The sequence below is a fragment of the Trichophyton benhamiae genome (genome assembly GCF_000151125.1).
Source record: "Trichophyton benhamiae CBS 112371 chromosome Unknown contig01356.0, whole genome shotgun sequence".
Taxonomy (NCBI): domain Eukaryota; kingdom Fungi; phylum Ascomycota; class Eurotiomycetes; order Onygenales; family Arthrodermataceae; genus Trichophyton; species Trichophyton benhamiae.
This window is the reverse complement of record NW_003315100.1, coordinates 455117-468062: the sequence shown is the minus strand read 5'-3', so window position 1 is coordinate 468062 and position 12946 is coordinate 455117. Positions and strand designations below refer to the sequence as shown.

The following is a 12946-nucleotide window of genomic DNA, read 5'->3' as shown; positions in this document are numbered from 1 at the left end:
ATGTCGTCCTCGCTTCTCCGGCTGGGCCAGATTCTTCGAGGAAGTCTGGGGAAATACACCATCACCAAGCAGATCCAGGAGACTGTATGGCTTGCAAAGTAAGGTCTCTAAGCATATTATGAAGCAGGACAGTCCATATACTCACTCTTGATAGAGATCAGACCGAGAAAACTGTTGTTATCAAAGGAGTACGCGGCCATCCTCGCGTGGAAAATGAACGAGATGTCCTGAACCGCTTCCAGGATCGAGCCCCCTTCTTACGGCGTTTAACTGATGAGATTCAAGATCCATCAGACCCTACGATTATCGTGCTGAAACACCTTGATGATAACTTACTCAGCGCATCTATTAAAAGGACTTTGAACAGAAAAGAGGTGAAATACATATCAAACAGGGTCCTCAAGGCTTTGCAGACGCTTCATGAAGATGGATATGTGCATACAGGTTGATGAATCAATTATTCTACAATTAATTTGCAGCTATGCTAAGCTTATTAACATAGATGTCAAACTCGACAATATCTTCGTGAACTACAACAAGCATGCCTCCAATGATGTACGATTCTCAGACGTCCGGCTCGGTGACCTCGGCGGTGCCTATCCTGCGGACTCGGAGTGGGCAAAAAAGGGGACACCAGTTGGTGCACCCATGTGGAGTAGTCCGGAGGTGATCATGGAGACTCCTTGGAATACAGCAACAGACATATGGTCATTTGGGGCTATTGTAAGTACTTTGATACCCTTGGTTACAAACAAAACGCCCTTAATTAGGGCTAATCGACTGGGATATAGCTTATAAGCCTAATATATGGAGGAAATTTCAACCTTTTTCGCCCAAAAACTGTCCCATACGGCCATGAAGAGTACGGACTAGAAGTCCTCAAGCAGCAATTTCGATATTTTGGCCCATTTCCGGGGAAATATGAAGACATAGTGTCCCCTATCACTGTTAGAGCAATCCTATGGCTTATGCAAGAGATTCCACAGTCAGAAACAACCCCCTTCTGCCATACAACAGAAAAAGAGGTTTGCAAAAAGGACAAGCAGTTCATTGGTAAGATTATGATGATGGACTGGAGGGATAGGCCTACGGCTAAAGAGTTGCTTGAGGATGAATGGTTTAAAGATGATGACTGAAGTTATACAACCTTCCAGCAGGTTGATAATACAACGTATAACCTGCCAATATTGTAGTCCATCAACTGGATGAACACTGTTCTAAGAATACCAACTACCAACTACTTACGCTCATTCTTAGACCTCCCTATAGATGACTTGTTGGTCAATCCATTCGCGCATTGCCATATTTCAGCTACTTTTGTATGAATACCCCGAAATCTTACAGTATCTCCGCTTTTTTCGTCCATTCTACGACAACATGCCAGCAAGGTGAATCGTCCAAACTTGCCCTCAAACCACTAATATCATAATACTGCATAGTTATTCATTGTCAAAGGTATAGGCAAAATTTGATTATAAACTCCTACCCCTGACCGCGGAAAGATGTCTCCATACAGAATAGTCGGCTACCTATCCCTGCACCTCAACACTACGGTTATGAATTACTGCATGTACTAACGACATGCCCCTACACCACCTGCAGCTATCCTGGTACGAGCAGGATAACCGCCCAGGTACAATGGAAAATATACCCCTCACTCGTTCACACATGCAGCTTCTACTGAACCTTCTCCCTGACCCTGTGCTTTTACTGCGTGGAGGCCCTTCACAATGCCGGCCGACCGTGGTATTGTATTGACATCCAGGGGAGAAAACTCCGGCTTCATATATCTATCAACTATATTGAGGACAGTAACTTTACTTCCTCGAAAGACGGTAAAAGAGGTTCTTCGTCCGTGACTCAAAGAAGAATGCTTGTCGAATGGGAAGCTCAAATCGATACCGAACAACACACTTCAGGGCAGCCGTCAGCGTGGCGGGATATATATAAGATACTGCGCCTCCCTGGGCCGTCTTGTCACCTAAGGCAATACTGCTGACAAGATCCCCTTGGCAAGAAACACTACAAGCTCAGGACGTATCACTTGGGGGTTGGTTAAGTAGTTATGTGGAACAGAGCGGTATTATAAAAACACACGATGATACATACCCCTGACATAATCCGCGACCAGCCCTACGCAGAGGAGCAATAACGGCTCGAGAAGCAACAAAAACATAGCAGCCATCATACAGCGTACCCAATGTTGCAACATCAATGTCCTTCCATCCCAAACTCCGCCAGGTATAAACTAGCTTATATTCCAGAAGCGGAGATCCACCGCAACCTAGGGATGTTGAAACTACGGGAAGCAATATGGAAGTGGTTGAAGCGGCAAATATTAGAATACAATCTAAAGATAATTATAAATTCAGTATAGAAAAGTTAGCTAATTGTTCTATATGATACGAAAATATTAACTATAATTAGAAATTATTATTCCGAAAAGCTACTATCACCAAAATACATTATTCTCTTATCATTATTCACACCGGTCAACGCTAGAACTTGACTTGCGTAAATATATATAACGAACCGAAAGGGAGGACACAGAGTGACTAGAAGGCGAAAAAGCGAACTCCTTAGACTACTCATGGATCTAAACATCGGGTTAGTTTTGGTCGGCGAGTTCATTATCATCAGCATCTTCAGCACTCACCCCTACAAACGTCATCGTGCCCGCTACCCTCATTAACACAACCTCTATTGCAGTATCCAACGAAGAAAGGGTTATCACTACCACCGCATTGGAATAGTGCATTCCGATAGTCGTCAACGGCGTTTGGGTTGGGAAATGGATCTTTATTGATTATATTGACGAGCTCAGTCTGGCTCCATCCTAGAAATACGGTTAGATCTCTAGCATTTCCAATCTTGATATAACTAGCTAACCATGGAGGGGGGAAAAGGTCGATTGAACTACCTGCCTTTACCTTGGAGGGTAGACCCGCAGTACAAATACTCATCTCCGCATGATCTAGCTTCAGCGTGAGACAATAGGCCCAAAAGGGTGAAGAATGCAACGTAGCTGTAGTGCATTTCTTCGAAAATCAATTAGATTCGTGTAAAAGGCAGCGGGAGAATGCGATGCTTTGTGCTTGAGAATGTGTAATGTATTCAGGCCGATGTTCAAGGGGTTCCATGCCATACCTTCTTATATATCCGGTCACTTTCTTAGACCAGAGGTTGAAAAGTCCGATATATTCTTTCCCGCCCTTTTTTCACAAATTCGAAAGCTGACCGATGAATTGATAATCGCTCTTACCCCTCTCCTCTCCCCTCCCACCCTTTGCTTATCTTCTCTAGGAAGCTGGCCGAGGTGTGTGTCGAATGCCCAGTTATGGAAATAATAATCGATAGCAACTCGCAAGGTGGTTGACAACTCATGAAATATTTCATAGTCAACTAGAAACATTTCAAATACTGCTACCAGCATCTTTTTCTGGTTTCCTAAATGAGGATCATGCTGCGGAGAGTTGCTCCGCGGCTCTAGCTGCTATGATATTGGCCCGGTGAGGCAGGGGTAACGTGTTAAATGTTCATGCAGTGTATCATGATGCATGTAGTGAGCTGCTGATGGGTTCACAGTTAAGGGTCAGCGGGCCGCCTCCGCAGCGGGGTATGACGATCAGCCAGGGTACTTATCGTGGCAGGGGGCGATCCAATGAATGGTTATAAAGTACGGGCAGAGGGTATCCTGCTGTCCGAGTCTGAGTTGAATCGAAGCAGCTCGCCTCAACTAGTTTGACACCATGAGTAGTACCAGCCAATTCACTGATGCCCAACTGCTGGGCCAGAGTGTTGTTTTGCTACCAAGGGGTATGTATTCACTTCACCGGAACCTGAATGATAGTCCTCTAATGCGGTCTAAAAGGAAGTGATGCATTCGACCTTGACGTAGTCCTCGATCAAAAGAGGAGAATCGTCACGCTCAGCGAGGACCAGAGCACCGTTACGTTCCCGGATGGCGATACCTATGCCATCCCTAAGAACACGAAATTAACAAATTCGGCCGGCGGGACCACAACTAATTCCATGAGGGTTGAGACCGGGACAGACCTGGCCAGCACGCTTGATACCAGTGCGAGTTTCAGCGCCAGTTATGCTGGTGTTTCAGCGTCCACCTCGTCGCAATATAGCTATTCTCACTCTCTAAGCACGGCGAAAGTGTATGGAGTCATGAGTGTTGATCACCGTTCGTTCTTCTTGGAGCTCGATTACGACGGATCTCCTGTCGTGATAAACGAAAAGCTCCTTGCGGCGGTCGAAGAGCTTCCAGACTAGAAAGTTGACCAGACCACCTTTGATCAGTATATGAATTTCTTCAATGACTAGGGGACGCACGTCATGGAGTCCTGTGTATTTGGAGCACGGTACCAGCTCAAAGTCAACAACGAACTGACAAAGACGGAAACTAAAGAGAATTTCGAGCTTCACGTCAAGGCCGAATATAATGGAATAGCAGATGTCAGCGGGGACGTGAGCGTCAAGAAGTCGAGCGAGTATAAGGCGTATCGCCAAACACGCGAGAACCAGGTGTATGTTCGCGGCGGAACCGACGCTTCTCGAGTCGAGCTCAGCACCTCGCAGCCTGATAACAATCCCGAAGAGTACAGGAAGACCTTCAATGAATGGGCGCAGACACTGAACAATTCTAATACTGCCTCCCTAGTCAATATCAGAGTTGATAGTATTGGCAACTCCTTGCGCAAAAGCGGAAATCCGGACTACGAGCCAGCTGCAAGAAAGCTGATCGATGCTCTGGGATATATCTCAGCATTGCGAGTCATCCAAGGCCAGATATCGGTTGAATCATTTGGAACCACCGAGCATCCCGAGTACACTTGCTCTCTTCACAATGTTCCTGGTATGCAGCTGAAATACATTAGTGCGGGTTCGGGCAATCTATCGCCTGTTAACCAAGAGCCAACCTCGTTGAAACTTCGACTTCAGGCCAACCCGACGCCGTCCTCGGAGCCAGATGTCATTGTACCGCAGTCGGGGACCTCTGCTTGGGCAAATGTCCAGGTCACGACGCCGCAGGAGGCGTCTGTGGTGCATCTCGAAAAGCCTACGAGCAAGGGATGGTACAGCTTGGTTCTCGATCTGCAGCCCGGAGGACCTAAAGTACAGTCAACCGTCGATGACAAGCAGACTACTAGAGACATCCCTGTCGACTCCCTGGCAATTTCCGGCACGTATGGCACGTAAAGGCCACGATTTGCATGCTAAATTGATGTCTTTTTCTTTATGAGGAATTTTCGGTAACTTTGAGATCAATAAATGGGCCTAACCTAGGTAACTAGTTAACCTAGTTAATCAAACTTGCAGTAGTAGGTTACAGGCAATTGATCATCACCCAACGTAGTTATGTAGTAGTTGGTTACCTGGTTGAAGATAAAACTTGGTGCATTAAAATAGATGCCCTCTATCGCTTCTATACTTCTGAACTTCTGGATCTAGAAATGCCAGCGGGCGTACCATAGCTTCATGATCCTTTGTCTCGTTCGACGTAGTTGAGCTGGCCCGGGTAGAGCGCCCGCGTAAAGACAGCCAGGCGGTCCCTGGGCCTGCTTCAGCTGCTGTCCCCGTCGTCATCTTTATCGCTGCTACTGCCGCCGTCGCCACCAGAAAATGCCAGCTCCAGAGTAGGGGACCACGGCTCCCTCCTGGCCCAGTCGACTACCACTGGCGGTAGCATAACGGGCAGACGGTGGCCCTGCTCAACTATCTGACTGGCCAGATACAGTATTTTATACTGTATCGTACCTAATTTGGAAATTGATTGATGATGAAGTTGGGATGAAGCTTCTTGCTGCAAAGTCAGTCGTGATCGACAAATTGATCTCGTTCCGCGGAAGACGAGCGTGCCGTTAACAAGAAATCAATGCCAGGCTGGCGTTCTATTCCCAGACAGTGTGCAGAGCCTTATTGTCAGAAAGGAGGAGGATGACATTGAGCTCTATCAAATGTGCGAGGTCTGAATAGCCAAGCAAGGTGGAGATAAGATGACTAATACAAGGCTGCTCGCCCCCTGTGGCTCAGCGTTGTCCGTTCGGCTTCTCCACCGACCGGCAGGGCTAACAAGTGGTTAATCAAACTTGACTCCAGCACGGTTTACCAAGATTGCCTTTCCAAGAACATAAACGTGGTTTAGCCTATGAAAACCACAAAGAGTATGAGCGGGTAGGCTATCATCTTGCCCATAACTCCCTACTAGGATAGCGGTCCGATCCTCCGATCAACGTGATTGACAGGTTGCGCCGCCACGCTGCAGGGGCTAAACATAGTACTTCTACCCCTGACAGACGCGAAGGATCATGACTTTGAGCCGTGCCTATGCCATGCCACTGCTGGATATACCCAATATGGAAGTCATCTCGTGGAGATGGAGAACGGCCCCACAGATGAAGTGACCGATGCTCAAGGCGGAGCTGTGAGGCTGTTCACTGTCTTCCAATGACGGCAGGGAATGAAGCTGCTATAATGCGCAGTCAAGTTTATTGCTCAGGTACTGGATGATACAAATACGCCCCCATTTCGCGTGCTGGGGCATCCTCATTCTGATTTACGGGAGCCATCCACTCCAATTATATTGTAATACCACAATGAAGTTCTTCAGCTCGGGTTTTTCTTGTGCTCTGGCGGTGATCTATGCCACCGCAGTTACCGCAAGCCCATATAGCAATATTTCCAGTGTCTCAGATTTCATAAATCTGCTGGACGTCAGCAACGCAACCGGGGCAAAGATTGCTGATACCCTACAAGATTTGGATACCAAGAAAATCCGATCCTTAAGCACTCAAGGAAAGAATTCTCTCGGATGTCAAGTGAGTCGTTTGGTATTCGGCCGCGATTTTCTGGACTCAAGATCGAGCAACTATGATAAGAGAGTAGAAGTCAACTGGTTCGTCATCTCTGTGTTTAGCTAGGCGTTTGGATATGATTAACGCTGACAATGGTACTAGGTCTGCTGCATGCTGGCTGAGGCCACGATGTATCATCCAACCCCGGTCTACAGAAGATGTAGCAAAGGCCATGAAGATTGTCACATTTTTGGCCACAAAGTTTTCTGTCCGCAGCGGCGGGAATAATCCAAATCCCCGCTATTCAAGCATCGACAACGAGGGTATTCTTATTGAGATGATTAACCTGAATGAGATTACACTGAGTGACGATGGTTCGGTGGCACACCTCGGCCCAGGAAACCTGTTTAGAAGCGTATACAGCAGACTGGCTGAAGCCGGCAGGACGGTTGTAGGTCCACGGGTTGGAGACGTCGCTGTCGGTGGATACTTCCTTGGAGGCGGCATCTCGTTCTTTTCTAGCATGTATGGAATTGGTGCAGACAATATTCTGAATTACGAGGTTCGTAAGACCGGAGATATCGACATTGTTTGGCCACTAACTAATGAGCATACCTAGGTTGTCCTTCCCGATGCAACCATTACCAATGCGAATGCCACACATAACAGAGAACTTTGGTGGGCGCTTAAGGGGAGTGGTACGAATTATGGTGAGTTTACCAGCTACTTGTGGCGTTCGAGGCGGCGGATAGTTAACGTGAAACTCAGGAATTGTCACCCGATACGACGTTAAAACTGTTCCCAACAGCAAAGTCTGGTTTGAAGCACCGCTCTATTCTCCTGAACAATCAAAACTGCTGCCTGAAGCTATAAGAAAATACGCCGCTGCTGCAGAAAATGACCCACACGCAGCAATCATAATGTACATTACGCCGCAATCCGGTCTCGTCGGGATGGTATATGGCAAACCAACCCCCCGTCCCGATGTATACAAGAGCTTCTACGACATTCCAGCAACACAGAATTATATAAACTCGACCACTGGAACATGGGCCGACATGTACAATGCATTTACGGGGGTGCCCCCCGCAGCAAAGAGGTACGCGAGGCTGATGTATTTTATATGTCGGTGATATGATCTGTTAATCTGCTGACGCTGCCTGATAGGAAAATGATTGCCACGATTGCCTGCAAGTGGGATGCCAAAGTCCTTGAGGAAAGCTTTGCGACATATTTAGACATCTCTGCGAGAGTTGCAGATGAGTTTGGTGCGGTGCTATCATACAGCTCACAGCCTATTACGACTGCTGCTGTGAAGTACGGGTCAGAGAACGGAGGAAACCCCATGGGCCTCGAGGAAATATCCCAGAACTGTAAGACATCCTCGCATATATGCATATCTTAAACCCCAAACATGACTTCTCTTTTCCTAACTGGGCCGTCTTGTCAGGGTTTGTTTCCACTATCGAATATGCAGATAGTGCGCACGACGAGGCAGCACTCAAAGCCATTCAAGCACTGGGTGAGAGCGTGAAGAGCGCGGCAGTGAGTAGGGGAGCCCACCTGTCTTTTCTCTTCATGAACGATGCCAACTATGAGCAAGACGTGCTCAGCAGCTATGGGCCGAACAACCTGGCACGCCTGCGAGCAATGAGCCGAAAGTATGATCCGTTGCAAGTTTTCCAGAGTCTGCAGAACGATGGTTTCTTGCTGTCCAAGACAAAAGCGTAGTTAGATTACTGTAAATAGTTTATTATGAGTTATGCCTTTTTAATGATATCCTGGATTCTGCAGCAACTCTCTATCAAGTCAGTTATTCAGGGGCTGTTTCAAGTCCAGCAAGGCTGCAGAAGTCAACCATATATCTATCTGTGAAAAGCACATGTTCATGGCTATCCAAGCCCAGGGATCGATAACTGCAAACCTCGTGCTGCCAGGGCTTCGGCTGAACTGGGCTTGCTCGTCGATCCTGAAGTTTATGCGTAGTGAAGGCTGGCCCGCATGGTCCCAGCCTCACGCGCATGGAGACAAACAGGGGTTTTACCATGTTAAGACCCGATTTCCTGCGTGAAATCGCGGTGATCGGGCACTGTTCAGGTGATGGAGGATTCGCCTGAAGAATGCGGCCCTACCCTGCAGTGGTGCTACACAGCAACTTGAAAAGCACGGTGTCGTCCAGCCAGCTCAGCTTCGTCCTTCATCCTCCCTCGACGGATCTAAGCTGCTCACTCGCACTGTCACACACCATGAGTATCGACCCGTCGCAAGCTGCCCCCCTCAACCCGGGAGACCTCGGTCGGGGGCCCGTTATTATGGGCGTGACTTGGGCACTGACAGGCGTTAGCTTGATTATCGTTAGTACTCGTGTCTATTTCCGTTGGAAACGGCCACGTACGTTGGCCTGGGACGATGCATTTATCGTCGCGGCAATGGTGAGATGAATCTGCCTCTTCTTCTTCCTCGTCTTATTACCAGAAAGTAGAACCCCGGCTAATGGTAGAACAAGGCAATTCAAGTCGTCTTCCAGGGCTTCGTGAGCGAGGCCTACAGATGGGGACTCGGCAAGCGAGATGAGAACCTGGCCATTCCCGAATTGATCATGGTGATCAAATGGCTCTGGATCTCTACGACGCCCGCAATTGTCGTCTCGATCCTGGCGAGGATATCGGCCGCCTTAATGCTGATTCGCATTTTCGGGGGACGAGCCTGGTTTAAATGGTTTTTGATCTATTTTACCGCCTTGCAGACTGTTGCCGGTCTGGTCAACCTCATCGCCTGTTGGACTCAAGCCTCACCTATTCAGGCGGTATGGGACCCAAGGGTCACCGCAACACGCAAGATGTCGCCCCAGTTCCAAAATATCACTGCAAACGTATCACAAGGTAGGTTATTTTTCTTCTCTTTTTTTCCTTTTCTCTCCTAAATTATTCCATGCTCATAAGCAACTAACTTAAACGAATATTAGCCCTGTTTGCCCTCTCTGACTTGTCCTATGTCTTGCTTCCCACCATCTTTATCTGGAAGCTCAACATGCCGCTACGCCAAAAAGTCGGTCTGTGCATCACCATGAGCTTGTCGTTGATTAGTATGGTTGGGGCTATCCTGAAAGCTGTCACGTCGAACACCGTGGTGACGCAGTACGATAGCTCGATCGTGATTCTCTGGTCCGGTATTGAACAGGCTCTCGTCATCTTCATCAACTGCGTGCCTGCTTTGCACAAGGTGTTCCTGTCAGAGCTGCTCTGGGTCCGCAAATTGAGCTCGTCGATCGTCAAATTTGTCTCCCTGGACCGAAACGGCCGTGGGTCGAGCTCAGCTTACAGTCGGTCTAACCAGGGGGTGGACAGCCGCTCGGAGGCGGGGTCATGGACACGACGCAAGGCCTCTGCCCAGGAGGAAGGGCGGGATTCGTCTTCCACAAGCGATGTCACATATGCCGTACATATGCATGAACTTGACACGCACAAGACTCGCGGGGATTATGCGGTATAATATAGATCAGTATTAATTATGACTCCTTGATGTTTTCCAAACCCCTTTGTCTCTAGCTACTTATGAATGTACTGTATATAGTATAAATAATATTTGTCTTACGAATCTATTGCTCTATAGAAGCTTTGATCACTTAGCAACGATATACGCCAGAAGCTATGTTGATTTTATACTACCTTAACTATAAAAGAGTTACTCACAGATGTTGACCCTTACTTTGCTGGCGATAGGCTATCCATCGGGTAGACGCCCATGAACCACCACGAGGTGCAACCCTCCAGCCTGCAATCCTCCTGCCACCCTGCAGCCATCCACATCCAAATCCCTGTTCTTTGTTGTTCCTTCGCTGATCCATGGCGCTTCGATAATAATCGAAGGATCTACGCTAACCTAAAGCGGCCTCAGCCTTGCATTAGCCTCGTCGCGCCAAGAACAAAAACGTGGGCCCTTGGGTCGGAGCTCGTTCCGTAAGTGGGTCCGCCAAGATGCATTGATCCGCGCTGTCCCGCTAACTCTAACCGTAATACTAACCTCACGGCTTGCTTCTCTCCACCGCTTCCGCTGCTTCCGCGGCTTCGCTGCCCATAGCGTTTCTCTCTTATCTTCGTAGAGCTTCGCTTCGGCGTGGGCTTTCCAAAGCAGTTGATACAGCAGAAGTCGAGAGACTCAAGAGACCAAGAAACCAAGATGCTCTCGTATAGCACGCCCACGCTGGTGGCGGCCGTGGTGGTCGCGTTGCTGGTGCCTTTCCTGACTCGCGCAGTTCTGGTTCGCCGCAGGTTCTACAAGATGAGAGCTAACGGGATCGTAGGTGCTACTGCTTGCTATGCGCGAGGCTCTGCACCATTTGCTTAACCCTAGGTTAGACGAGACAACGGGCTGACATCTTCTTCCACAGCCCATCATCGAGCCATACTCGCCCTTCCTGGGCCATCTCCCGCTGATGAGGAGCTTGAGAAAAGGGCTGCCTCGCGACGCTCATGGCTCCTACACCTCGATGAAAATCATACAAAACTGGAAAACATACTTTCCCACCGCGAAGAAATGTCCTCCCTTGATCTATCTAGATGTCTGGCCCTTTATATCCCAGCCTATCATCATGGTTATTGCGCCCGAGCTCTGCGCGCAGCTCACCCAGGAGACGCCCCAGCCACGGCATCCCATGTTTGGATGGGCAATGACCCCAGTCACAGATGGTATTGACATTATATCTATGAACATGGCTGACCATAAGGTCTGGCGCTCCAGACTGAACCCAGGGTTTTCGTCTAGGAATGTCATTCAGAATATGCCTGCTATCCTTGAAGAAGTCTCCCTTTTTGCCCAGAGACTGAAGGACACAATTGATGGGGATAGCGGAGAATGGGGGCGCATGTTTACTCTCTATGACCGAGCAGTTGCGGTGACCTTTGATATCATCTCAATATTTACCCTGTAGCGCCCCCTCCTCGCACCCGTCTTCAAGGAGCCTGCTAGTTTGTTTGCTGACCGGACATATATTCACAGTGATCTTCACCTTAACGAACAGACAAGCGGGCCAGGGCCGCTACTTAAGGCTCTGAGGAATCTAATCACCCGAGTGAAGCTAAAGAATATCAAGAACCAGCTAGAACGATATACTCCAGGATTTAGGCGCGATGTATCGCAAAACGCGGCTACTATGAGAGATATCCTACTGCCCCAGATACAGTCGCGGTTTAATGAATCCCCTAGTTCAAAGAATCAGAAAACTGTCATCGATCTAGCTATCAAAGATCTGAAAGAAAGCGGATATCAACCTACATCTAGATTAATGAACATCATCGTCGCCAATCTAAAGGCTTTCTTATTCGCCGGTCATGACACCACTGCTCAAACCCTGTTAGTTTTTCCTTAGGAAGCCTAGATAGAAGCTGCTTTACTTTGCTAACTCGCTTTATTTTGCTAACTTGCTATCTTAGTTGCTGGGTTTTCTACGAAATCAACAAATATCCCGACATCCTTGAAAAACTCCGCGCCGAACATAATCAGGTGCTAGGGTTCGATCCAAAACTAGTAACCGAGATATTGCAACAAACCCCCCACAAGATAAATCAGTTAGAATACACGGCTGCAGTTATCAAGGAAACACTACGCATCCACTCTCTAGCCAACACCTTTCGCCAGGCTAACCCTAGCTTCACCTTCTCACTTGATGGCATCCAGTATCCAACATATAACTGTATGATCCAGACAACTCCAACAATGACCCATATTCATCCTGATCTATGGCCTCGACCAATGGAATTTATACCTGATCGCTTCCTGGTCCCGGATGGTCACCCCCTGTACCCCATTAAGAATGCCTGGCGTCCGTTTGAGTTAGGGTCGACGAAATGTATCGGCCAAGAACTAGCCTTGCTAGAGCTGAAGCTCGCCTTGGTGTTTACAGTGCGCGAGTTGGATTTCGATTTCAATTATGATCTGTGGGAGGGAATGAAGACAGAGAAGACAACGGGTGCAGTGCCGGACACAGTCAATGGTGAACGCACATATAGATGCGGTGATGGCATCGGTTCAGTTAAGGATGACTTGCCTATGAGAGTAAGGCTAAGGTAGCAGGTATTTTTTTTTTTTTTTTTTTTTTTTCTAGTAAGAGAAGAATTAATAAATGTCTCTAAATAACTAGCTAC

General features: G+C 48.0%; 4 protein-coding genes across 4 annotated transcripts; all 4 read left to right on the top strand.

The window, feature by feature from the left end:
• ARB_00554 (serine/threonine protein kinase, putative) lies at nt 1-1136 on the top strand (the record flags this gene model as incomplete). The annotated part of the gene is made up of 4 exons (XM_003013323.1): nt 1-98; nt 155-444; nt 503-723; nt 792-1136. The coding sequence occupies 4 exons, from the start codon at nt 1-3 to the stop codon at nt 1134-1136; spliced, it is 954 nt and encodes a 317-aa protein (XP_003013369.1).
• Nucleotides 1137-4344: 3208 nt separating this feature from the next.
• ARB_00553 (uncharacterized protein) lies at nt 4345-5208 on the top strand (the record flags this gene model as incomplete). Its single annotated transcript, XM_003013322.1, has 1 exon — nt 4345-5208. One exon carries the CDS (start codon nt 4345-4347, stop codon nt 5206-5208), a length of 864 nt encoding a protein of 287 aa, XP_003013368.1.
• Nucleotides 5209-6605: 1397 nt separating this feature from the next.
• ARB_00552 (uncharacterized protein) lies at nt 6606-10295 on the top strand (the record flags this gene model as incomplete). The annotated part of the gene is made up of 10 exons (XM_003013321.1): nt 6606-6904; nt 6966-7365; nt 7423-7513; nt 7572-7902; nt 7971-8176; nt 8254-8464; nt 8625-8777; nt 8956-9235; nt 9304-9685; nt 9769-10295. The coding sequence occupies 10 exons, from the start codon at nt 6606-6608 to the stop codon at nt 10293-10295; spliced, it is 2880 nt and encodes a 959-aa protein (XP_003013367.1).
• A 997-nt stretch (nt 10296-11292) lies between these two features.
• On the top strand, nt 11293-12872 carry ARB_00551 (cytochrome P450 monooxygenase, putative; the record flags this gene model as incomplete). Its single annotated transcript, XM_003013320.1, has 3 exons — nt 11293-11697; nt 11734-12155; nt 12236-12872. The coding sequence occupies 3 exons, from the start codon at nt 11293-11295 to the stop codon at nt 12870-12872; spliced, it is 1464 nt and encodes a 487-aa protein (XP_003013366.1).
• Between the last annotated feature and the right edge of the window lie 74 nt (nt 12873-12946).